The following is a 26742-nucleotide window of genomic DNA, read 5'->3' as shown; positions in this document are numbered from 1 at the left end:
CAAGGACCACCCCAACAGTAACTTTTCCAAATCACGAAGTCTGATATGCTTTTCATTCTTTCCCTTTTTCACGGTCATTAACGATTTTCAAACCCTTTTTATTCACTATTTCTTCCCACATTTTGAATCTTTTTTTTTTTTCTTCTCTTCTCTTGTTATTTTTTATTAGCCACTACACTACGGTGAGTGAAGCTGTGTCCAATGGCAGCGGCTGTGCGGAAGTTCCGCCCTGTCGCATGAGTTGGAGTGAGAGGTGCGGCACCTGCTCCCGTGTCTGGGAGCAGTGAAGCTTGACCGTCTGTCATTTCAAAGTGCATACGAAGCATTCTGCTTCTCTATTGGACTGGGAGTGGAAAGGAGCTCTTGTTAGATGACGAATGCCATTTCGTTCACAAAGCTCTTCAGAGTCGAGTGATGTTAACTGAGGTCCATTGTCTGCAACAATAATTTCAGGCAATCCTTCAATGCAAAAAATTGAGGACAACACTCGAAAGGTGCTACGTGACACGGTCGAGTTCGTAAGCACTACAAATGGGAAGTTGCTAAAAGAGTCTACCACCGTGAGCCAGCGAGTGTTCCAAAATGGACCTGCAAAGTCTGTGTGCACTCGTTGCTGAGGGGATCGAGTCTTAGGCCGAGCTGAGGAGTGTCCGTACCAGAGCGGACTCGGAATGTATACTAAACATTTCATTAAATTAATTTCCAGGTCAGTTACGAAGATTTAAATTTCTATTATTTTTTAATTATCGTAACGAATAGTAGAAGGTTTTCGACAACACGAATCTAATATTCTTGTGGGTGTCAGCTGTCAGTTGAAATGTAGCCTCGTACGTAGAGGATGAGTGACGCTGTGCTGCCACAGTCTCGTGAACTCCACATCGAACAGAAAACAGACACAACTGAGCAAATATTTGAAAATAAATCTAATGCAAATACATTGAAGTAAAATTTTATAAATGCATACCTGATCAAATGAAACAGCAAGTTTAGTATTATGCCTATCCATTACGGATATTTTGGAACTGTGACTGTATATTGATTGTAAATAAGTTTTACAGAACTGCAACCAGTCACCCTAATGTTTGGCATTAACATGAATACCAAGGACTCAATAATACAGAGTTGTATCTGCAGTGAGATGCAGCTGTCTGTATGACTAGGACCTTTATATTTAAATAAATAACAAATCTTCAGATGAATTGTTGACTTATTTCTGCTGTTATGTTAACATGATCTGGAGTATTATCAAGAGCAGATTCTGTTTATTTTAGCTAAAGATATATGTATAAGAGTTATAGTGATTGTAATGGACTAAAGCTGTTTGTATGGCTGTACATTTTATATTTAAAATATGAACAAAAATTCTTTAACTGTTAACTTACTTTTATTCTTACATTAGAGTGATCTGGGATATTGGTAAAGGCAGCTTCTGTTTGTTCCAGCTAGTTTAGTATTACCAGCCACTTTTCCTTTATTTCCAAAAAATGTTTAATAGTTTTAAATATCGCTCATCGGGTGGATTTGAGTGGATTAATATGGCACGTACGTGTCGTGTTACAACTTCGGAGTAACTCGTGGTACTTCGTGGAAGAGGAAACTGACACTATTTCAGTATACGGCTCACAGTTTTTTGGAGATTTAAACCTTCGAAACACGTTACCGAAATAAACCGACAGTTACCGGTAACAATAAAATTGTTCTCTCGTTCAATATCGGTAACAGTCTCAATAAATTCTGAGCAAAAACTTTGCACGTAAATGTAAGTTTACGCAATGTCATCGGTAGTACCGTTAATATTTGTAAGACTACAAACCGTGTGTTGAGTAGTGACTTTCACTCTTCCCATTATTTGTATTCCACTCGTGAGTTACTTCTTTTTTTCTCAGTATTGTCAAATTTACTTTTTCAGGTAGACAGTGTGGAAGTGCTCAAGGAAGGAAACAGCGACACATTGGGTGACTCGTGTGAACACACACTCCCATCAGAAGAAGGGAACGGACAACGAGAAGAGGAAGAAATAATTCCACCGGCAGATGATGGTAATAAGTGAAAGACAGTGCGTAGCTCCTCGGGCCTTTTAAAAAGTCACTGTGTGGTAGTTATTATAGCCCAGACTACTCTAGGTGTGAAAATTACCGAACAATCAGTTTAATAAGTCATAGCTGCAAAATACTAACGCGAATTCCTTACAGACAAATGGAAAAACTGGTAGAAGCCGACCTCGGCAAAGATCAGTTTGGATTCCGTAGAAATATTGGAACAAGTGAGGCAATACTGACCCTACGACTTATCTTAGAAGAAAGATTAAGGAAAGTCAAACCTACGTTTCTAGCATTTGTAGACGTAGAGAAAGCTTTTGACAATGTTGACTGGAATACTCTCTTTCAAATTCTGAAGGTGGCAGGGGTCAAATACAGAGATCAAAAGGCTATTTACAATTTGTACAGAAACCAGATGGCAGTTATAAGAGTCGAGGACATGAAAGGGAAGCAGTGGTTGGGAAGGGAGTGAGACATAGGGTTGTAGCCTCTCCCCGATGTTATTCAATCTGTATATTGAGCAAGAAGTGAAGGAAACAAAAGAAAAATTCAGATTAGGTATTAAAATCCATGGATAAAAAATAACAACTTTGAGGATCGCCGATGACATTGTAATTGTGTCAGAGACAGCAAAGCACGTGCAAGAGCAGTTGAACAGAATTGACAGTGTCTTGAAAGGAGGATATAAGATGAACATCAACAAAAGCAAAACTAAGATAATGGAATGTAGTCGAATTAAGTCGGGTGATGCTGAGGGAATTAGATTAGGAAATGAGACACTTAAAGTAGTAAAGGAGTTTTGCTATTTGGGGAGCAAAATAACTGATGATGGTAGAAGTAGAGAGGATATAAAATGTAGACTGGCAATGGCAAGGAAAGCGTTTCTGAAGAAGAGAGATTTGTTAACATCGAGTATAGATTTAAGTGTCAGGAAGTCGTTTCTGAAAGTATTTGTATGGAGTGTAGCCATGTATGGAAGTGAAACGTGGACGATAAATAGTTTAGACAAGAAGTGAATAGAAGCTTTCGAAATGTGATGCTACAGAAGAATGCAGAAGATTAGATGGATAGATGACATAACTAATGAGGAGGTATTAAATAGAATTGGGGAGAAGAGGAGCTGGTGGCACAACTTGACTAGAAGAAGGGACCGGTTGGTAGGACATGTTCTGAGGCATCTAGGGATCACAAAGTTAGTACTGGAGGGCAGAGTGGAGGGTAAAAATCGTAGAGGGAGACCAAGAGGTGAATACACTAAACAGATTCAGAAGGATGTAGGTTGCAGTAGGTACTGGGAGATGAAGAAGCTTGCACAGGATAGAGTAGCATGGAGAGCTGCATCAAACCAGTCTCAGGACTGAAGACCACAACAACAACAGCTCTAGGTGTCTGGGAGCACAGGTAGCAGGCAAAAGTTACTTCTCACATTCCCGAAACTCCACTCTTGAAAATCGGCGACACTGTAAGCGGCAATAGCATCTGAGTACATTAATCGATTTTAAGACACTCGCTTAACACCGGCTAGCAACTGACGCAGTTTTGCGCGCACCGGTCGGACCCCGCCACTTCGTCTGGACTCGGTCATCTAGCTTCTGCCTGTGACCGCTTCACCTGTTTCATCTACGTCTACATCAGTACTCTGCAAGCAACCTTAAAGTGTGTCACAGAGGGTACTTCCGGTGCCACTGTCTGTTGCCCCCTCCCCCGCTGTGTTGGCGATTGTTATGCAAGAAGTAATCAAGCTGCGGGCCTATGGGGTATCGTCTCAGTTGTGCGACTGGATTCGTGATTTCCTGTCAGGAATGTCGCAGTTCGTAGTAATAGACGGCAAATCATCGAGTAAAACTGAAGTGATATCAGGTGTTCCCCAGGGAAGCGTCCTGGGACCTCTGCTGTTCCTGATCTATATAAATGACCTGGGTGATAATCTGAGCAGTTCTCTTAGGTTGTTCGCAGATGATGCTGTGATTTACCGTCTAGTAAGGTCATCCGAAGACCAGTATCAGTTGCAAAGCGATTTAGAAAAGATTGCTGTATGGTGTGGCAGGTGGCAGTTGACGCTAAATAATGAAAAGTGTGAGGTGATCCACACGAGTTCCAAAAGAAATCCGTTGGAATTCGATTACTCGATAAATAGTACAATTCTCGAGGCTGTCAATTCAACTAACTACCTGGGTGTTAAAATTACGAACAACTTCAGTTGGAAAGACCACATAGATAATATTGTGGGGGAGGTGAGCCAAATGTTGCGTTTCATTGGCAGGACACTTAGCAGATGCAACAAGTCCACTAAAGAGACAGCTTACACTACACTCGTTCGTCCTCTGTTAGAATATTGCTGCGCGGTGTGGGATCCTTACCGGGTGGGATTGACGGAGGACATCGAAAGGGTGCAAAAAAGGGCAGCTCGTTTTGTATTACCACGTAATAGGGGAGAGAGAGTGGCAGATATGATACGCGAATTGGGATGAAGTCATTACAGCAAAGACGGTTTTCGCCGCGGCGAGATCTACTTACGAAATTTCAGTCACCAACTTTCTCTTCCGAATCCGAAAATATTTTGTTGAGCCCAACCTACATAGGTAGGAATGATCATCAAAATAATCAATCAGAGCCCGAACAGAAAGGTTTAGGTGTTCGTTTTTACCGCGCGCTGTTCGGGAATGGAATGGTAGAGAGGTAGTATGATTGTGGTTCGATGAACCCTCTGCCAAGCACTTAAATGTGAATTGCAGAGTAATCATGTAGATGTAGATGAAGAACGATTGTCAGTAATCCGTGCATTTGCCTTAATTCCTCAGATGTTCTCTTTATGGCAATCTCAGAACATATGTGGGAGAAAGTAATATGTTGCCCTACTCTTCTCAGAATGTACCCTCTGAAAATTTCGGTAGAAACCTTCTCCGTGAATCGGAACACGTCTACCTTAGTGTCTCTCACTGGAGTTTGTCGTGCACCTCTGTAATGCTCTCGTGCCGACGAATTGCACACTCTTTGGAAGAACTGTATCTCTTCTGTTAATCCGACCTGTTAAGGATCTCACACTGATGAGGAATATTCGGGTATCGATCTTTCGTCGACGAATTACACTGCCTCGAGATTCTTCCGATGGACCTAACTCTGGCATCTGACTTTCCTGCTGTTTGTTTTATGTGGTCATTCCATTTAAGATCGTTCCGAATTGTTACTCCTCAATATTTTACTGTAGTTATGGTTTCCAGCAGTGTGTCAAATGGTTCAAATGGCTCGGAACACTATGGGACTTAACTGCTGAGGTCATCAGTCCCCTAGAACTTAGAACTACATAAACCTAACTAACCTAAGGACATCACACACATCCATGGCCAAGGCAGGATTCGAACCTGCGACCGTAGTGGTCGCGCGGTTCTAGACTGTAGTGCCTAGAACTGCTCTCCTATCGGAGTACAAAAAAGGCAAGTATGCTCCTCTTTATTAAAAGATTCAGACTGAAAAGTGGCATACACAGGGTGCGGTGCGGGAACTTCCTTATTTGAAACGCGCTGCACACGGCAGCTGTTACCTGTAGTTGCATGGATTTCTGTGAAATCGAAAGTGTCAGACTTAACTTTTTTTTAAAAAAAAGGTTAGTGTAGTAGCAATTGTGCAGTGGGCGAGAGAGCAGCCCTCGTTCGCCATTGAGGCCTACTTTTCGAACGGACGTTCGGTCCTCAGAACTCGGCGTGCATTCGGGAAACAGTTACACATCGCCCCTGCAGGTCGTGTTCCTGATGGGAAATCAATTCTTATGTTAGTAGACACCTTTATGGGTACTGAAAGTGTGCAGAAAAAGAAACCGGGACTTTCAAGAACTACCAGAACACCTGAAAACATCGAGAGGATAAGGATGTCGATTTTGAATTCCCCCGAGCGATCTGCAAGCTGCCCTTGCAATTTCTGAATGCACAGTGAGAAAAATTATTCATTAAGAGTTGAAATATCATCTGTATAAACTGTCAGTGGTGCACACACTTCATCCACATGATTTTGATTCACTAAAAAATGCGTATGAAACCTCGATCGACGAGCTGTCTTGTGACGCCTCAGTGTCCTTCAGCACCGAGGCACATTTTTGTTTGTCTGGCTGCGTGAATAAACAAAGCAGTATTGGAGTGGCACGAACCTCTGAGAACTTCGTGAGCTGCCCCTGCATACAGAATGTGTGACTGTTTGGTGTGCACTATCTAAATTTGGCATTATTGACCCACGGTTTTTCAAAGAGAACAATAAAGCAGTGTCAGGTAATTCTGAGCATTACGATCAGATGATTGAACAGTTTTTCCTTCTTGAAATTGAAGAAATGGATGTGGGTGATGTCTGGTTCCTACAAGATGGCACCACAGCACGAATGATCTGTGCGATTGCAGGCTTTCTAGGCATATTTCAGCTGTGAAATCTTCACGTGTTATCAGCCGAATGGCATCGTTTTCTAGTCACAACGTTTCAACGGACTGCGTATCCGTCATCTTCAGGCGAAGTGACTTTGCCTGGCAACTTCGCCTGAAGGTGACGCATTCGCAATCCTTTGAAACGTCGTGACTAGAAGACTGTAATATACCTAATACAGGGTGCGTCAAAAAAATATATACAATCTTTGAAGTGTCATAGAAAATTTATTTCCCGTTCTACAATGTTAAATTTCTGGAAATGGAAAGCTTAAAGTCCAATTGGAAAAATAAATGTACTTTGCAAATGTGATTAATGTTCAAACTGGTGGCCTTCATCAACAATACATTTCTGAGTACGAGTCACCACTGATTCCGTACATCCAATGAGATTTCTGCGCACACCGCCTGAATCTCATTCCAAAGTGTGTCCAGGTTATGTGGTTTACGTTTGTACACATCATCTTTTACTGTGCCCCATAAGAAGAGATCCAGCGGCGTGAGGTCTGGAGAGCGTGCAGGAAACTCAATTGGTCCCCTGCGTCCTATCCACTGGCCTTGCATATTGTGATCCAGGTATGCTCGTACATCCCTATGATAGTGCGGCGGGGCACCATATTGTTGGAAATAAAACTCATCATTACCGTATAATGTATGAATGGCAGGGAATATGGAGTCAGCAAGCATTGTTAGGTACGTTTCTTCAGTAACAGTACCTTAAAAGTGGAAAGGCCCAATGAGTCCCCTTGCAAACAAACCACACTACACATTTACACCAGGCAAATTCACAGCCTTTTCAACTGTAATGTGAGGATTATCTTCAGCCCAGTACACACAATTGTGCCTATTGACAGTTCCATTGAGTTTGAATTGGGCTTCATCTGACCAAATTATGCTACCCATAAATCCTGGTTCACGTCTCAACATCTCCTGAACCCATTCACAAAATTCTAACCTTCAATCTGGATCGTCGGCACTTGGTAGCTATTGCACCAGCCTTGGAATGTACACACGAAACTTGGCTTTCTTCAGATTGTGTAGCACACTACTGGCACTTACATTACTCTCACGTGCCGCTTGCCTTGAAGATTTTTGAGGCGAACGCTGAAACAGTTCCAAGACTGCAGTTGTGGAATCATCACTTGTAGCTGTACGAGGCTGCCCTGATCGACCTTTATGCACATCATACACTGTTCCATGAATTTCGAATTTGTCTCGTAGACGAGTAATTGTTAACCTTGAAGGTGGTTCTGTACCATACTCACTTCTCCACTGTCTTCGAACCGCAGCTACATTCTCAAACTTCCAGTACCACTTAATTATCTGCTTCCGCGCTTCAAAGCTCAAACGCACGTCTGCCATGTTGCAGTTACTACCTTGCCACTGCTGCCACCTGTTGAAGAAACATAACATTACTTTCTCACAGATATTTAACCTTGTAGAACAGGAAATAAATTGTCTACGACAGTTCAAAGTGTATATACATTTTTTTGACGCACCCTGTATACAAAGACTTAATGAAAAACTTCGATTCCCTGACATCATGTAGTACAATACCTCACTTTAAAATGATTGATATTGTGGTGATTCGTGATTTTCATAAAAATGACACTAAATTGGAGACTAATTAGCAGACACTATTACAAAATAAAACAAACGACAATGTATTTTAAGAAACTGTGGCATTCATTGTAGTAATGGGAAAGACTTGAATTAGTGAAAATGGTAGGAATATGGTATTAATCACCAACTGTAATTACTCAAATAATTGGACTTTTACGAATGTAGTTTAGCATTCAAGAAATTATTCTGTCGCTCGCAAATGAAGGCACATATTGTAAAACGTAAATTTAGGATGAAAGCTGTAAAGAACATTCTGTCTTAATGACTTTATTAATCAAACTTGTATTGTTGTAACCAGATATACACCTAAATATAAAATTCTAGGCATCTGTTACAAATTCTGTCGATCAAAACCTGTTTCATTTTACCCTCTTAGCTTCAATTACTGTTAAGAATGTGAGTCATTGTGTAATTAGCATGTATTAATTAATTTTGTGAAGTTCATTATTGTACTCATGTTTAGATCGAATTTTCACATTTAAAAACATTTTTACTTTATAAATTTCACATATTATTCAATTCTGTAAGTTTAGATGTATTATTCTGTGTAATTAGAACATCTTAGCGTTGGAACTTGTTTTGAGGATTACCTTACCAACGAGCAGATAATAATTAAGTAGAAGTGTTAAAGGACGACGCCACTCGGCTGATAACCCGTGAAGATTTCACAACTTCCCCAGTCGTCTCATCTCTTTGACGGGTGATCTCCAGTGGCCAGCACACTTGCCAGATTTAGCACCGTGCGACTTTTTCTTACGGGGATATCTCAAATCCTCGGTGCATACCAAGCGTCCGCAGACCCCGGCTGAGCTACAGAACAATATTCGTGTCGCCGCTGCCGACATCGACAGAAGCACGTCGGGAAAAGTGGACCGGAACTTCCGATTTTGACCCTCAAATGCATTGAGCAGAATGGAGGCCACAGTCGAAATATCATTTTCAAAACTTAATGGAACAAAACTTTAGATGTTGCTCTTTGTAAAGAAAAAAGAATTAAATTGACATCTCTAATACTTTCTGTTCGTGATTTTTTTTTATTTTTTTTTTTATTTTATTTTATTTTTTTTTTTTTTAATTAGGAAGATCCTGCACTGCGAGCCGTTTGTTCCTCGGCACCTTAAAAATTTTCCCAAAAGTTTTAGCAAACGAACATACCGGTGCTCTTTTTTAATGTGCAGCTCACCTCTCGCTCCCACCCGCTAGTCCGTCACTGTAAGCCACCAGTACCTGTCCACTGCCACTCACCCACTCATTCAGCCCAACTCGTTGCCATTATCGCTTTGTGCCTTGTGTTTCAACTACTGTCTTCTCTCCCTGTTACTTCTCTCCCTGGCACTGTTTCCTTCACTCGTTTCCTAGCACTGTTCTCTCACCATCTACTGTATTCCACTTCCACTCTGCCTCTCCCTTTGTCTCACACTACCATTTTCTCCTCCACTCCTTCTATACCACAACAGCTGTCTACTATCTTCCGGCATATATTACTTCTCCTTCTCTTTCTCTCTCTCGGCATAAAAAAGCGCGTGTATAAAAACGTGCTGAGGAAGGTAGAATGAGGCAGCTGGTACCCCACTTTATAGTGAGAGTCTTTGATTTGAATAAAGAGGAGCATATTTGCCTTTTTTCTGCTGTGATAGGCGCAATTTTTTTGCTGTTTCCATTCTTTTTCCTGAGACTGCAGGGCATGTCAACTCGTATGAAAAGAACTTAATGGGTCAGTAAAATTTTGATAAGAACTAAATTTACGCCTCAGACTAGACTTTAGGTGCACAAAAATTTCGCACGTGTTTCAGTACTACATTGTGGTGCTCACGTACTCCTTCCGATGACACCGGAGACACTCGACACCCTCCACGCTATGTCACTTTATAAACTACGTTTTCGCCTCATGCTGCATTTTACGAGTATAAGTAGGGTAACTTTGAACCTGTGTATCTTGGAAATGGATGAAGATATCTAGAAAATTTTCAATATTGTTCAAGACTGGAACCTTAGGAATGTATTGTTAAATTTACAGTCATTTGTTATGCATAGTTGTCTCAAATCTGAGGCTGGGGTTTGGTAACAAAGTAGTTTTCTACAATTTCTTAAGTCTACAATTTTGACAAATTGTACCCACAAAATTTACACACTGCATCATTCAGATATTCATTCGTTCATCGTGTGTTGTTGTTGTGGTCTTCAGTCCACAAACTGGTTTGATGCAGCTCCCCGTGCTACTCTATCTGATGAAAGCTTCTTCATCTCCAATAACTACTGCAACCTACATCCTTCTGAATCTGCTTAGTGTATTCATCTCTTGGTCTCCCTCTACGATTTTTACCCTCCATTACTAAATCGGTAATCCCTTGATGCCTCAGAACATGTCCTGCCAACCGATCCCTTCTTCTAGTCAAGTTGTGCCACAAACTTCTCTTCTCCCCAATTCTATTCAATACCTCCTCATTAGTTATGTGATCTACCCATCTAATCTTCAGGATTCTTCTGTAGCACCACATTTCGAAAGCTTCTATGCTCTTCTTGTCTAAACTATTTATCGCCCATGTTTCACTTCCGTACATGGCTACACTCCATACAAATACTTTCAGAAACGACTTCCTGACACTTAAAGCTATACTCGATGTTAACAAATTTCTCATCTTCAGAAACGCTTTCCTTGCCATTGTCAGTCTACATTTGATGTCCTCTCTACTTCGACCATCATCAGTTATTTTGCTCCCCAAGTAGCAAAACTCCTTTACTACTTTAAGGTCTCATTTCCTAATCTAATTCCCTCAGCATCACCCAACTTAATTTGACTACATTCCATTATCCTCGTTTTTCTTTTGTTCATGTTCATCTTATACCCTCCTTTCAAGACACTGTCCATTCCATTCAACTGCTCTTCCAAGTCCTTTGCTGTCTCTGACAGAATTACAATGTCATCAGCAAACCTCAAAGTTTTTATTTCTTCTCCATGGATTTTAATACATACTCCGAATTTTTCTTTTGTTTCCTTCACTTCTTGCTCAATATACAGATTGAATAACATCAGGGAGAGGCTACAACCCTGTCTCACTCCTTCCCAACCACTGCTTCCCTTTCGTGTCCCTCGACTCTTATAACTGCCATCTGGTTTCAGTACAAATTGTAAATAATCTCTCGCTCCCTGTAATTTACCCCTGACACCTGAATCTGAAAGAGAGTATTCCAGTCAACATTGTCAAAAGCTTTTTCGAAGTCTACAAATGCTAGAAACGTAGGTTTGCCTTTCCTTAATCCATCTTCTAAGATGAGTCATAGGGTCAGTATTGCCTCACATGTTCCAACATTTCTGTGGAATCCAAACTGATCTTCCCTGAGGTCAGCTTCTATCAGTTTTTCCATCCGTCTGTAAAGAATTTGTTTTAGTATTTTGCAGCCATGGCTTATCAAACTGATAGTTTGGTAATTTTCACATCTGTCAACACCTTCTTTCTTTCATATTGGAATTATTATATTCTTCTTGAATTCTGAGGTTATTTTGCCTCTCTCATACATCTTGCTCACCAGATGGAAGAGTTTTGTTAGGGCTGGCTCTCCTGAGCTTATCAGTAGTTCTAATGGAATGTTGTCTACTCACGGGGCCATGTTTCGGCTTAGGTCTGTCAAACTCTTCACACAGTATCATGTCTCCCATTTCATGTTCATCTACATCCTTTTCCATTTCCATAATATTGTCCTCAAGAACATCGCCCTTGTATAGACCCTCTATATACTGCTGACGATAAATAGTTTAGACAAGAAGAGAATAGAAGCTTTCGAAATGTGATGCTACAGAAGAATGCTGAAGATTAGATGGGTAGACCACATAACTAATGAGGAAGTATTGAATAGGATTGGGGAAAAGAGAAGTTTGTGGCACAACTTGACTAGAAGAAGGGATCGGTTGGTAGGACATGTTCTGAGGCATCAAGGAATTGCCAATTTAGTATTGGAGGGCAGTGTGGAAGGTAAAAATCGCAGAGGGAGACCAAGAGATGAATACACTAAACAGATTCAGAAGGATGTAGGTTGCAGTAGGTACTGGGAGATGAAGAAGTTTGCACAGGATAGAGTAGCATGGAGAGGTGCATCAAACCAGTCTCTGGACTGAAGGGCACAACAACAGCATATACTGCTTCCACTTTCTGCTTTCCCTTCTTTGCTTAGAACTGGGTTTCCATTTGATCTCTTGATATTTATACAAGTGGTTCTCTTTTCTCCAAAGGTCTCTTTTTAATTTTCATGTAGGCATTATCTATCTTTCCCCTAGTGACATACGCTTCTGCGTCCTTATATTTGTCCTCTAGCCATCCCTGCTTAGCCATTTTGCACTTCCTGTCAATCTCATTTTTGAGACGTTTGTATTCCTTTTTGCTGTGTGTACACAGATATAGCCATCATCGTCAATTAGTTTGAGGTAGGGGTTTACATATATATATATATATCATAAAAGTTTGAGCCATTTATGTGTGTGGGATAGTGGAATCCGTGGCTGGAGTTTTGACTGCTGCTGACAGTGAAAAGTGCTCTCTCTCTCTCTCTCTCTCTCTCTCTCTCTCTCTCTCTGTCTTTCTTTCTCAGGAATCCACCCATGACTTTATGCAAATGCATTTTCCGTTCATTCATTCACAGGGGTACCAATTGGTTTAATTAAATCACAGACATACTCATTGTCAATCTATCTATTTAACTTTTATTTGAATATTTAACCTGTATGAGGAGGGTAACTTTGAAGTTCTGTATATAGGAAAGGGATAAACGAATCGAGAAAATATTCAATGTTGTTCAAGCTCAGGATCTTATGAAAAATTTCAGCCATTTGCTCTCCATAGCCATCTCAGAATCCCGTCCTGGGTTTCGGTCCACCGGTGATGCCAAAAGTATAGTTAAAAAAAACACACTTTTTTATGGGGAGGTGGGGTTGCAAGAAACTGCCCATGAGCTAATTGTGCCTCTGTAAGTCACATCAAGCCTTAGACCACACCGATGCAAAGAGAACCGACCAATTTGCTACATTTACTTAAGCAGGAGGGAGTGTGTAATATTCATACTTTGACCCTACTGTAGGATAGTGTCACTAAGATGATCCTGCTGTCAGCTGTGAAAACGGTCCCTGACCCGAGGGATATCCAAAACACTCGACACCACCTTATCATCACCAATAGAACCCAAAGTAAGAGCACCAGAAAATCTCCTTTTTATGCGCAGCATTTCAGAATGTATCGTTAAGCGTGTTGTTACCGCGTACTTATTGTACACTTGTGGGTTACTTCTTCTACGTGTACTCGATGTGTGACATTTTACGTACTTGACATCTTCTTTCCAGGAAGTACTGTGATAATTTGTCCGTTATTGTTCAGTTTTGCCCTATGTAGTCCCAGCAGTGTACGTATTGCTCTCGTGTTATGTGTTATAAAGGAAGTGTCGAGCAGTAAGTAGCCATTGAAGCAAATAGTTAAACACCATCACTCAAGATCTCCAATTATTTCGCCACCAGGGCATGGTGCCCGTGTTTGTGTGTGTGTGTGTGTGTGTGTGTGTGTGTGTGTGTGTGTGTTTTAAACACTCGCACGCGCGTGTGTGCGCTCATGTTTGTAATTTTTAGGCCCATTCTTCCTCAATCTTCAAATGAAATTATTGTCCCATATGGTGAAAGATCTTCCTGCATTCTCTCATCCTATTGCATTATACATCAACAAAATGTTTGCAATTCTGTGGTTTCCTATTTGTTTAATATTCTCCTTCCAAGTTTAGTAATTATCTCGTATGCTGATTAGAATTCTGTGGTTATTCACTCGTTCAGTGCCCTCGTTCCATTTTAGTGTACTGTCCTGTATGTTGTCATTTATATTGAAGATACCCAGTTCCTTCTGTGTATCATTACTTCTTTCTTTTGACCTGGAGCGAATACCCTGCCACTGACCTCATTTTCAGTAAACGGTGAGACAGAACATCCGGCAGGTACCGACCTCGAATAGAAAGACTATTACTGCGACAGAACTGTGTGCACTGTCGTAGCTTTTGTAACTGTTAGGAGGAGACAGGGTACAGGGGGGGAAGTTTAGTAGGTGGAGGACAAGTGAGTTAAGGCCCCAGGGTGAGGGGAGCCTTCTCGGCTGCTTCTAATATTGTTATGCTCCGTCTGGTTTGTTGTCCGTTTCTTGCCGCTGTACGTCAATACGGGAGGCTGCCGTCAGCTTGTGGAACTTTGAAGTGACTTCTATGTTTTTTCCATCTTAATGTACTATTGTACTACATGTACTTTGAAATTTGCTTGTCTATTGATCATGTCCATTCTCTCACAGTAAGATAAATTATACCCTAAGTCTTTGAAACTGCATATGTGTTCTATCTATTTTAATTATTTTAGTTTTCAAATGTTGTTTCCTTGGAACACCAACCACCTCCAGTTCTTGTTACTGATATGATCAGCTTAAAATCTTCCCTTATATTTTCCATCTTATCTACACTATGTGATCAAAAGTATCCAGATACCCCCCAAAACATACATTTTCCATATTAGGTGCATTGTGCTGCCATCTACTGACAGGTACTCCATATCGGTGAACTAAGTAGTCATTAGACATCGTGAGACAGCAGAATGGGGTGCAACGCGGAACTCGCGGACTTCGAACGTGTTCAGATGATTAGGTGTCACTTGTGTCGTATGCCTGTACGTGAGATTTCCACACTTCTAAACATCCCTAGGTCCAGTGTTCCCGCTGTGATACTGAAGTGGAAACGTGAAGGGACACGTACAGCACAAAAGCGTACAGGCCGACCTCGTCTGTTGACTGACAGAGATTGCCGACAGTTGAAGAGGGTGCTAATATGTAATAGGCAGACATCTAACCAGTCTGTCACACGAGAATTCCAAACTGCATCAGAGTCCGCTGCAAGTACTGTGACAGTTAATCAGGAGGTGAGAAAACTTGGATTTCACGGTCGAGCTACTGCACGTAAGCCACACGTCGCGCCGGTAAATGCCGAACGACGCCTCACTCGGTGTAAGGAGGGTAAACATTAGACGATTTAACAGTGGAAAAATGTGGTGTGGAGTCACGAATCACGGTACACAATGTGGCGATACGACGGCAGGGTGTGGATATGGCGAATGCCCGGTGAACGTCATCTGCAAGTGTGTTTAGTGGCGACAGTAACATTCGGAGGCAGTAGTGTTACGGTGTGATCGTATTTTTTGTGGAGGGGGCTTGGATCCCTTGTTGTTTTGTGGGGCAGTATCACAGCACAGGTCTGCATTGACATTTTAAGCACCTTATTGATCCCCCCTGTTGAAGAGCAATTCGATGATGGTGACTGCATCTTTCAGCACGATTGAGCAACTTTTCATAATGCACGGCCCGTGGCAGAATAGTTACATGACAATAACATCCCTGTAATGGACTGGCCTGAACAGAGTCCAGACCTGAATCCTATAGAACACCTTCGGAATGTTTTGGAACACCGACTTCGTGCCAGGCTTCACAGACTGACATCAATACCTGTCCTGAGTGCAGCACTCTGTGAAGAATGGCCTGCTATATCCCAAGAAACCTTCCAGCACCTGATTCAAAGTATGCCTTTGAGAGTTAAAGCTGTCATCGAGGCTAAGGGTTGGCTGACACCATATTGAATTCCAGCATTACCGACGGAGGGCGCCACGAACTTGTAAGTCATTTTCCGCCAGGTGTCCGGTTACTTTCGATCACGTAGTGCAGGCTGTTCCAACAGAGCTCCAGGGAGCCGGAGCGCTCACTGTGGCAGCTCGGAGCCCGCGTGGAGGGGGAAAGCGAACTCGCTGCCCCCTGGCCGCATGCAGCCGCAACTGACGCAATAATGCGTGTTCAATGACAGCTATGACTAGCCGCGGGAGCCCTGTACCTCTATTGGAGGAGACCTTTCCATTCATTGAGAAGGATGGTCGTCCGCAGTGTCACGAATGTCATAAAGTATTTAATTCTGCGAAGAAGTATAATATACGATGACATTATACACGTCTTCATGCAGCGCACTACGATCAGGTACAAGGCGTTGCACGCAGAGAGCTGATAGCCAGGGCTAAGAACGACATACCAGGAGACGTAAGTTTAGAAACGGTTTCGTAATACAGAGGGTATCAACACATGCAACATAGTTCGTGTTCTGTAATGCGTTTATAATTTTCAGGTGAATGAGAGTGGAGAAAACACTACTGAATCTGCAATTCGAGCAAGCTACAGGGTCGCTCACATCATTGCGACGAGTGGCAAACCGTTTTCGGTGGGACCACTCGTAAAATCGTGCACGGTAGCAGTTGCAGAATGTTTGTTTCCGAGGGAGGTGCAGGCAATTGAAGGGGTTTGCCTGTCGAAGCAAACAATGTCTCGTCGAATCCTGGACATGGCGGCGGATTTAGAGACACAGCTCAGGAAAAAGGTGGAGAGCGTTGTTGCATTTTCGTTAGCGCTTGACGAAAGCACCGACATATCGGACTGTGCTCAGCTTGCAGTCTTCGTGCGTGGTGTCGACATGGAGCTGCAAGTAACTGAAGAACTCTCGGATGTGGTACCACTCGATTATACCGCAACAGGACGTGACCTTTTTGAAGCTGTTTGTGAATCAGTGGACAATATGAATTTGCTGTGGGATAAACTCCATTCTGTAGCAACAGACGGTGCACCACAAATGATCGGACATCACCGAGGTTTTGCTTCTCGTTTGAAAAATAAACTCAGGGACGAATTTGGGAAAGACATTTTGACTCTTAATTTTTTTATGCACCAAGAGGCACTGTGTGCTGAAACAGTAGAGCTAGGTGGCGTAATGAAAGATGTAGTGGAGAGTGTGAATTTTGTGCGGCATCACGGTACAAATCATCGCCAATTCAAAGGATTCCTGAAAGATATGGAAGCGGAGTATGGGGATATACCTTATTACAGTACAGTTCGTTGGCTGAGTCGGGGAAAAGTTATTGATGTTTTCTTTGCCATTCGTGAGGAAATATCCATTTTTCTCAAAATGAAAGGGGAAGAAATGCGTTGTCTGAAAGATATAAAATGGATATAAGACCTGGCATTCCTAGCTGATATAACTATACATCTGAATGATTTAAATCTGTCACTGCAGGGAAAAGGGCAGCTAATCGCTGACATGCATGACCAGATCAAAGTGTTCATGGAAAAGTCACGTTTATTTGACAGGCAGATGAGTAATGGACGTTTAACATTCTTCAGTCATCTTGCTTCTTTAAAACTACCTGAAGGTATTACTTTCGGCCATTACCAAGCAGACTTAAAGCAGCTCATCATGTCGTTTGAAACACGATTCCGAGACCTCACTAGTTTGGAAATGGAACTTAAGCTGTTCAGCACTCCTTTTTCAGTTTCCCCTGATGACTTGTCATCGTCACTTCAATTGGAGATTATTGATTTGCAAAATTCAACTTTGTTGAAAGAGAGGCACTACAACACGTTGGATTTGTCACGATGGTATCGTTCATTACAGCAAAAAACATTTCCCAAGCTTCACAACAATGCCGCTCAGATCACGTGCATGTTTGGATGTACGTATTGTTGTGAGCAGCTTTTCTCAGCAATGAAAAGAGTAAAAAGTAAGGAACGATCGTTTCTTCAGGATGCAACAATGATGGCCATCCTCCGCATTAACCCTGCGAACACTTTGACGCCTGATATTTCCGATCTTGTAATGAAAAGAAAATGTCAAGCTACAGAGGCCCAATAAATTTAGTACGCAATTTCTTGTAAAACAGTTGTTTCTTATTTATTTCCTGAACATCGTATTTCCCAGTGTAGCATGTCACCACGTCTTAGCATCTAAGAGTATGAGGTTGTCGATCTTGTAAGACGCAGCTAGCACATCAAAACGCTTGTCTTGCCGCCTGCCTCAGCCAGCCGTGCCACGTGCCGGAGTGCCGGCCCACTTGACTGGTCACAGCGAGCGACGCGGCTCCCTGGAGCAGGGAGCGCTCCGCGGCTCACAACGGAGCCGACGAGCTAGAACAGCCTGACATAGTGTATCTATGCATACATACTGGAATGTAAATGCTGATATTCACTGCTGGAGAATACTTAAGCAAGGTTCCAATTCTGCGAATGTGATCGGTCAGTCGTATGTTCATAATTACCTGTACCTTTAAATCTTCTCTTTCTGCACTCGTGTCGCTCCTCGAAATGGTGGTCCTGCGGTGCAGTACCACTCGTAGATATATCGAACTTCACCACCTGCGGGAAAGCACTGTGATAGTGGAAAATTCTGTTTTTTCAACCCAGTAGCTACGAAATCACGTAACCACTTCTTTTCAAAATCCTTCTGTATTTAACGGTTCCCATAACACTTTCAACATATCAGTCAAACTTTCACATTTAAGCCCTCAATAACCAAACTTGTTAACAGAGAGATTGTCAATATTGCAGAGTCGAGAAGTAAGAAAGTAATTAATTATGTAATTCCGTACAGTCTTCTTTTGTTTTTCTTTTCGAAACAACAGGCACTGTTGCCCCGACCTCTTCTGCTTTGAGGTCCACAGCACCCCTGAGTTAAACATTGGCTCCTTCCCCTCCAGTAAACCACTCACGCTCAGTCGCGCCTTGTGGCTGTCTGGTGTGTACGTTAAAAGTAAGTACTGTACAGTCACACAAATTTTGTGTTTCGTATCTGCCCATAAAAATAAAAATTTCCACCCCGAATGCAGTCTTTCCTTTACTGCTACTTCTGTAAATTGAAGTTTGTACACGACCATCTTTCGTTGGCACAATAGGAGGGAAAAGGGAAATTTTGCAACCTCGAATAGCAACTTGTACCACCGCAATATTAAAGTCCACTACCAGGGCTTTTATGTGTACGTTTGGCTAATCTCGTGACCCCCAGACTGGTGCCACAGTTGGGGTCGGCAAGAGCACCTGCAAACTGTGTTGCCACTACACTGGACAAGTCGTGCAGCTGTAGAGATACTTAGTGCTACCCCTGTAAAGCTGGAGTTACTGCAGGTCATTTAATGAGTAGCTATAAAAATAACCTGGTCATAGGCAGATAGAAGGGTGTACAAAATCAGTGTGGACTTTCCAGTATTTACAGTATTTACCCACTGGTGTGTGTGTGTGTGTGTGTGTGTGTGTGTGTGTGTGTGTGTGTGTGTGTGTGAGAGAGAGAGAGAGAGAGAGAGAGAGAGAGAAATTTATTTTTATGTTTGACCAGTGATGTGACATGTGTGTAGCAGTTGATTGCTTTGGTTTCAGAGGAGGAAGCAGACGAGAGTGAGCAGCAGCTGTATGCAGTGCGGCGGCTGCTCTCGGCAGTGGGAAAGCAGCAGCAGCAGACCCAGCAACAGGAACTCTTCCTGGCCGTCACAGACAGGTAGGAAATGTCCGCACGGGCACTCCGGCGCTCGCCGACACGCTTCCGCTTCTCCTGTCGAGTCGACGCCGTACGCATCCTCCGCCCAGTCGGGCCCGTCTCGTGTAAAGAGTAGCTAATTTACAGACTCGGTGCGGCAGAGAACTGACTAGATTAGATACGCAGTACGTTTTGGGGATGCGCGACGAGGACACTGTGGAAAATATCGATTTTGTGACGAAACCGCATGTAGAATTTCAGTGTTCTAATTTTCCTTCCACAGATCTGTAACAAAATTGCGTCCGAGGTCCTGCAAAATTATAGTTAATTGAAATACAAATAAGAATTATGTATTCAAAATGTTCAGAAGTTGCTTTACCAATTGTAGTGGGACTTTGATTTTGCTGCGCTACACTCGTTCCCTCAGATATAAATTATACCGTCGCAGCTGTATGAGCGCTCGACGGCAGAGAAAGTATATAAGAAAATGAAGGTACAAAAATTGTAACTCTTTTTGTTTTCTACCCGCTCTTGTCTCTTGAGAGCGGAAGCTTAACTTACTTATCAGTTAGTCTTGGTCGGATTAAGACGAAAAAACTTATTGATGTGCAGACGTATTGTGGAAGTTTGTATGAAATTTGGAGGATGGAAGCAGCAACGTAAAATACATTGCATTCAATATCAAGATGGTTTTGATTTGTATACATTAGTAATTCCTGGACAATGAAATTTATTGCAAAATTTTGGAGCAGCTACGACTTTTCACGCAGAAATGAAGCAGGAAATTTTGGAGAACAAGACCTGGACGCCGCACGAGAGAAGATGTGTTAACATGGTAAAGGATGAACTCTTATCTACGCCATTTCCCCCCTGTTAATCACATTTTGTTATTCTCTGTTCTTTTTCAAATAATTTTTGTAGTGGAAATTGGTTTGACTTTTGCTCAGAAACGCCACTAGGACCACCCCAACAATAGCTTTTCCGAATCACGAATTCCGATAAACTTTCTGTAATACGAAGTTCCGATTTGCATTTCAGTCTTTCCCTTTTTTCATGGTCATTAACGATTTTAAAACCCCCTTTTTATTCACCATTTCTTCCCACATTTTCAACCTTTTCTTTTCTTCTCTTTTTCTTTTTTATTAACCACTACATTACAACCGCATTTGAGTTTACTCGAACGAGGCGGCACTTCCTCGTCAGTAGGTAAAGTCGCATCCACCAACCCGGACCTACTCTATCGACTGCCGGGGTCGCGGTATTCGTCACGAGGTTTTTTCTCGGCCTTACTCGAGGATAGTGTTCGCATTTCACCTCTGCTGTAGGACCTCGAAGACTCGCGACACCGTGTCGCCACGATACTGTCACTCGTGGTGTGCCAGGTTGGGTACAGCCGTGTGACAAAGTGTGGACACACAAAACGTACAATACAAACTTTGGAAAAAAAGCTTTGAGAGTTTTCACAAACTGCATCATTTGTTACATTCTTAACGGTCATTTATATAAATTGATTTTTTGTAATATTTTGTGAACTTTATTACCCTCTATATGGTGTTCTGAAGTGAATTTGCCTTTTGATATATTATATACGAGCGAGGTTTCTATGGATGCCGCCGCCTCTTACATCGCAATCTCCATCATTCACGGTCATTCCAGTCTCCTTCATTAATACCTCTCGCCGCCATTGCTTCATTGACGTCGTCTTTACAGCATCTCGCAGGTCTACCGCGCTTTCTTCTTTGATGTGAAGTCCATTGCCATACCCATTTTGGCCCTCTTGTGTCTGACATACGCTGTAAGTGACCATACCAGAGTAGGCGCTTCCTTTTTATGTAGTCTAGGATTGTGCTTTTGACATTCATAACCTCTCTGATCATATCATTTCTAACATGGTGAAGTCTGGAGTATCCACAATTCCGTCTCCAGAAATCCGTCTCGGAGTTTTGATACAATACTAAACTTTTTCACATATTCCCTTTCTTGGAGCTCTACATTGCAGCTTCTCCTCTGACTTCTGCCAGGAGCCTGCCTATCTGTACTTCCAGTTGACACCCAAAAAACGTTGTCAAAGCTCTGTTTTTCACTGGCAAATACGATGACAAGAACGGCTCTCTCGATCCCTCTTTCTTTAAAGCCTCGCATATAGTGGGGAATAGCAGGTCTGACAGTTCTGCAGATTTGGAAAGCTAGATTTTGAATCTCTAACTTCTGGAATTGTAGATGCCTCCTAGTCGAGAACCGAAGAAATGTTCGAAAAAATTGAAGGAAAGGAGAAGGAGTGTTAACGGGCTACAACTGTCGAAGGAAAAGTCGGTCTCAAACTACTACCAGAAAACTGTAAGATGTCTTGAAGATATCAGGTTACAGGTGACTTCCTAGAGTGGCCCACTCGTCCGTCTGCCCGCAGGCAGCTGAAGGAGCGCGACACGGCGACCGGCCGGCTGCTCTGCCGCTGGCAGTCGGAGGCCCTGCAGAGCTGCGAGCTGCTGTCTGCGGAGCCGGCACGCATCCGCGTCACGTTCGACACCGTCAAGCCAGACCGCCGCGAGAGGACTTACTTCGTCGAAGATGCCAAAGATGCTCAGGTAAATTGGTACTACTACTACTACTAATACTACTACTACTACTTCTACTACTACTAATAATAATAATAATAATAATAATAATAATACGTGATCAGGCCCAGTGGACCGCACGCATCTACAAGTTTCCTCCTCCACTGTATTCTGTGCATTACTGCTATCTGCCATCCATCCACATCTATTGACACTCGGTTTAAATCTTCACGGAGTCCATAACCCCAACGCTTCTCGGGTCTCCCTGGCGGTCTCTTTCCTGCAGGTGTGAATTCCGTGAGCTTCCGAGGCCATCTGTGATCCTCCATCCGGGCCACATGGCCGGCCCACTGCATTCTTTTGGCTTTGACAGTTCCTCCTATATTGGGCTGCTGGTATAGTTCCTCGAGCTCTCGGTTGTATCTGATCCTCCGTTCCCCTGTATCTGCATCCGGAACCGGACCGAAGATCTTCCGAAGCACTTTTCTCTCAAAAACGAGAAGCTTACGGAAGTCCCGTTTCCGGATACTCCACGTCTCACAGCCGTATAGAACAAGAGGCTGGATCGGGGTTTTGTACAGTCGAATCTTGAACTGTCTGGAGAGATATTTGGACCTAAGCAGTTGTGCTAGGCTGTGGTAAGATGGGTTTCCTGCTTGTATTCTGGCATTGATCTCTGCTTCACATGACGAGTTCTCAGTGAAAAGTGCCCCTAGGTATTTGAATTCTTGCACTCTCTTGCAGGACTGGTCCCCAACCTGCGGTGATTGTAGATGATCAGCAGTCTGACAATGACCACGCGTCATAACGAGGTACTCTGTCTTGGCATCGTTTATGTTTAGCCCAAATTTGCTGGCAGCCTCCTTTAGCGCTTGGGTCATTTGCTCCAACTCCTCTTCCATCCTAGAGAGTAAACAGATGTCGTCTGCATAGGCTAAGTATTCCAGTCTCTTTCCTTCCATTTCAATCCCTTCGTTCTCTAGGAATGTCTCGCGTACGATCTTCTCGAGGGCAAAGTTCAACAGGATAGGGGACAACCCTTCTCCTTGCCTGAGTCCTGTCACAATTTCAAACTCCTCAGTTACATGATTTCCCATCTTCACCTTTGCACATGTTTCGTTCAGACAGATCTTTATAAGATTGATGAGTTTCTCTGCTATGCCAAACTCCCTTAAACAGTTGAGCAGGCTCTTGCGATGTATGCAATCGTAGGCCTTCTTAAAATCAACGAATAAAATATGCAAATCTTTACCATATTCACCCAGTTTCTCAGTGAGCTGCCGGAGCCTGAAGATGTGATCTACTGTTGACCGTCCTGGCCGGAAACCTCCCTGGTACTCCCCAATCACCGATTCTGCCAGTGGCTGAATTCTATGTACGAGGCAATTGGACAGGATCTTATAGCAGATGTTAAGCAGGGCGATTCCTCGATAGTTGTCACATTTCAGTTTGTCGCCCTTCTTATGTATTGGACAAATCAGAGCTGTTTTCCATTCTCCTGGTAGTTCTTCTTTGCTCTATATTGCCTGTATCAGTCGGTGTATTTTTTCTTCAAGTTTCTCTCCTCCTGCCAGGATCATTTCAGCCTGTGTTCCATCTTCACCTATACTCTTATTCTGTTTAAGGTGTCTGGTTCTGGTTTTTATCTCATCCAGGGTAGGTGGGGGATAGTCTGCATTGTCTGTAATTGGGTACTTGAATCAAACTGCAGTTTGGGTTCATCACAATATAGCAGCTGTCGGAAGTACTCTTTCCATCTCCAGCTCTCAGGTAAATTGGTGGTCAATAAAAAAATCTGTATTTTATTTGCGTCATTTTAAGCTTTGCCGGTACCACTGACGAGCATTACGTAGGTATGTGAGCTATTGTAGTTCCTAAGTTGTGGTAGAAAATGTAGAAATGTTGCTGTGAATAAAGATAATGGCAGCTTAACAGGTAAATTGTAATATAATCTTCACAGGCGTCTTGCCACGCAAAATTGCGGTGCAATTTCGACATTTTGGGAAGGATACTTTCTCTTGGAAGCTAGATTAAGGAAAGGCAAACCTACATTTATAGCATTTGTAGACTTGGAGATGGTTTTTGACAATGTTGACTGGAATACTCTCTTTCATATTCTGAAGGTGGCAGGGGTAAAATACAGGGAGCGAAAGGCTATTTACAATTTCTACAGAAACCAGATGGCAGTTATAAGAGTCGAGGGACATGAAAGGGAAGCAGTGGTTGGGAAGGGAATGAGACAGGGTTGTAGCCTTTCCCCAATGTTATTCAATCTGTATATTGAGCAAGCAGTGAAGGAAACAAAAGAAAAATTCGGAGTAGGTATTAAAATCCACGGAGAAGAAATAAGAACTTTGAGGTTCACCGATGACATTGTAATTCTGTCAGAGACAGCAAAGGACTTGGAAGAGCAGTTGAACGGAATGGACAGTGTCTTGAAAGGAGTGTGTAAGATGAACATCAACAAAAGCAAAACGAGGATAATGGAATGTAGTCGAATTAAATGGGGTGATGCTGAGGGAATTAGATTAGGAAATGAGACACTTAAAGTAGTAAAGGAGTTTTGCTATTTGGGGAGCAAAATAACTGATGATGGTCGAAGTGGAGAGGATATAAAATGTAGACTGGCAATGGCAAGGAAACCGTTTCTGAAGAAGAGAAATTTGTTAACATCGAGTATAGCTTTAAGTGTCAGGAAGTCGTTTCTGAAAGTATTTGTATGGAGTGTAGCCATGTACGGAAGTGAAACGTGGACGATAAATAGTTTAGACAAGAACAGAATAGAAGCTTTCGAAATGTGGTGCTACAGAAGAATGCTGAAGATTAGATGGGTAGATCACATAACTAATGAGGAAGTACTGAATAGGATTGGGGAGAAGAGGAGTTTGTGGCACAACTTGGCTAGAAGAAGGGATCGGTTGGTAGGGCATGTTCTGAGGGATCGAGGGATCGCCAATTTAGTACTGGAGGGCAGCGTGGAGGGTAAAAATCTTAGATGGAGACCAAGAGATGAATACACTAAGCAGATCCAGAAGGATGTAGGTTGCAGTAGGTACTGGGAGATGAAGTAGCTTGCATAGGATAGCGTATCACGGAGAGCTGCATCAAACCAGTCTCAGGACTGAAGACCACAACAACAACACTCTCTCTTTCCATCTTGTGTTAAAGTGTCGTCATATCGCAGTCGGTCTCCTCGTACAAGTATTGCTGGCGAGCGCTCGAATCTCATGATGGCCACTCGATGACAGTTTGACAGTGGCTCGGCCGCCGGCAGCTCAATTCTGCTGTCCGTCTTATTGCGCGAGAGGCCGGTGCCCGAGCTGTACTGAGAACGGTATTGACGAGATTTGTTGACACTCGTATCTCGGATGTCTGCTTAATGGTGCTATACTGGAAACTGTTAGCCGAGCCGATGACAGACGTCTTTTTGATTATGGAGGCAGTCCAGATACTAGTGTTGCCAAATCTCTTTAATTGACGTAGGGTTTCTGCTGTCGGCGAAGCTTGGCATTCGGTGTCTGGAGCGATAAGACGGGAGGAGCGGTGGTCTGCAGTGGCGGACGACAGGTGTGAGTCGCCAGCTACGTATACGGGCAGTCCGGCTGCCGTCGAGCAGCCGTCACGAGATTTAAAAGCCGGCTGCCTGTGTTTGTTAAAGGAGACGGACTGCGATACGCGGGTACTTTGCCAGATGGTGGAAACAGAAAGCTGGCACTCCAAAAAATGCCCACACTGCGACCTTGTCCTGCGAGAAACCCGGTAAGATTTTATAGTGTCAAGAAATGTGTACAGGTAAATCGTTAATATGTGTAACAGTATTTGTTAATATCTGTAATAAGAGTCGAATCTGAGGTGTCTAAGTAGGAAGGTGTACAGTGTGCCACAGTATAGGTTATATGCAATGAAATGTATAAATGTGACCTATCAATTGGAGGAAATGTATTTGCAACATTTTGTTGGGAAAGAGCTAGCAATTTAGCTTTAATAATTTTTTTTTTTTTTAATTTCTGTCACATTTGCATTTATTTTACATAATGGTGACTAGTTTCAGACGGAGCCATTCATTTTCAAACCAGACATGCAGAACAGTACAATATTAGGAAGATGTTTAATGAAATAACATTAACACATTATAACTTGAACAGTTCTTAACAATTCAATTAACTTTATTTTAGGGCCCCTAGTGTGGGTTAACATAATCGGGTGACTTCGGTACTGTCCCCCTCGTCTTTCTTACCCCACATCGTGTAGTTACATTACAATTGCATTTGCTGTCGGTCAGAATGTCGTAACGAAAGATGTAAGAAGGAAATGCCACGCACGAGGAGCACGGATACAGGGCGAGAAATTGGTGACACCTGTCGACTCAACGTGAACTCGTTTGTAGCGTGTGCAGTCAGTACAGTATCGCCTGTTAAATGAATCGCATTGTAATACGAATTCTCTCCATCTGTTCTAAAACTGTGTCGTGTGGACATTACCCGAGTATGTCAGTGGAATTTTGCTTTAAGTAGCACTTTTAGTGCAGGTATTTTAAAAATAAAATATGTTAATTGTGCTATTAAGAACTGTTCAAGTTATACGATTTTGATGATATTTTGCTAGAAGTTTTCAAAGTCATGCAATGTTCTGTAGATCTGGTTTTAAAATGAACGACTTTGTTTGAAACTAGTCACCAGTGTAAAATACGTGCAACTGTGACAGGAATTTTAAACAAAGAATTGGAAGAAACTCGTACACACGGTTACACGAAAAGGACATAAGAATGAATGCTGTCAGAGATGCCAG

The 26742-nt window shown here is 42.6% G+C and overlaps 1 protein-coding gene across 1 annotated transcript in view; it reads left to right on the top strand.

The window, feature by feature from the left end:
* The window catches only part of LOC126428465 (serine/threonine-protein kinase 11-interacting protein), a 294026-nt gene that overhangs the window by 106711 nt on the left and 160573 nt on the right, over nt 1-26742 (top strand). Inside the window, exons 8-10 of the mRNA XM_050090398.1 lie at nt 1910-2039; nt 19303-19420; nt 21807-21984. Coding sequence (XP_049946355.1) covers nt 1910-2039; nt 19303-19420; nt 21807-21984 — 426 coding nt within the window. The remainder of the gene's footprint in view (nt 1-1909; nt 2040-19302; nt 19421-21806; nt 21985-26742) is intronic.

Source organism: Schistocerca serialis, chromosome 12 (genome assembly GCF_023864345.2).
Source record: "Schistocerca serialis cubense isolate TAMUIC-IGC-003099 chromosome 12, iqSchSeri2.2, whole genome shotgun sequence".
NCBI classification, from domain to species: Eukaryota; Metazoa; Arthropoda; class Insecta; order Orthoptera; family Acrididae; genus Schistocerca; species Schistocerca serialis.
The sequence above is the reverse complement of the archived record's forward strand: the minus strand, read 5'-3'. Positions and strand labels throughout refer to the sequence as shown.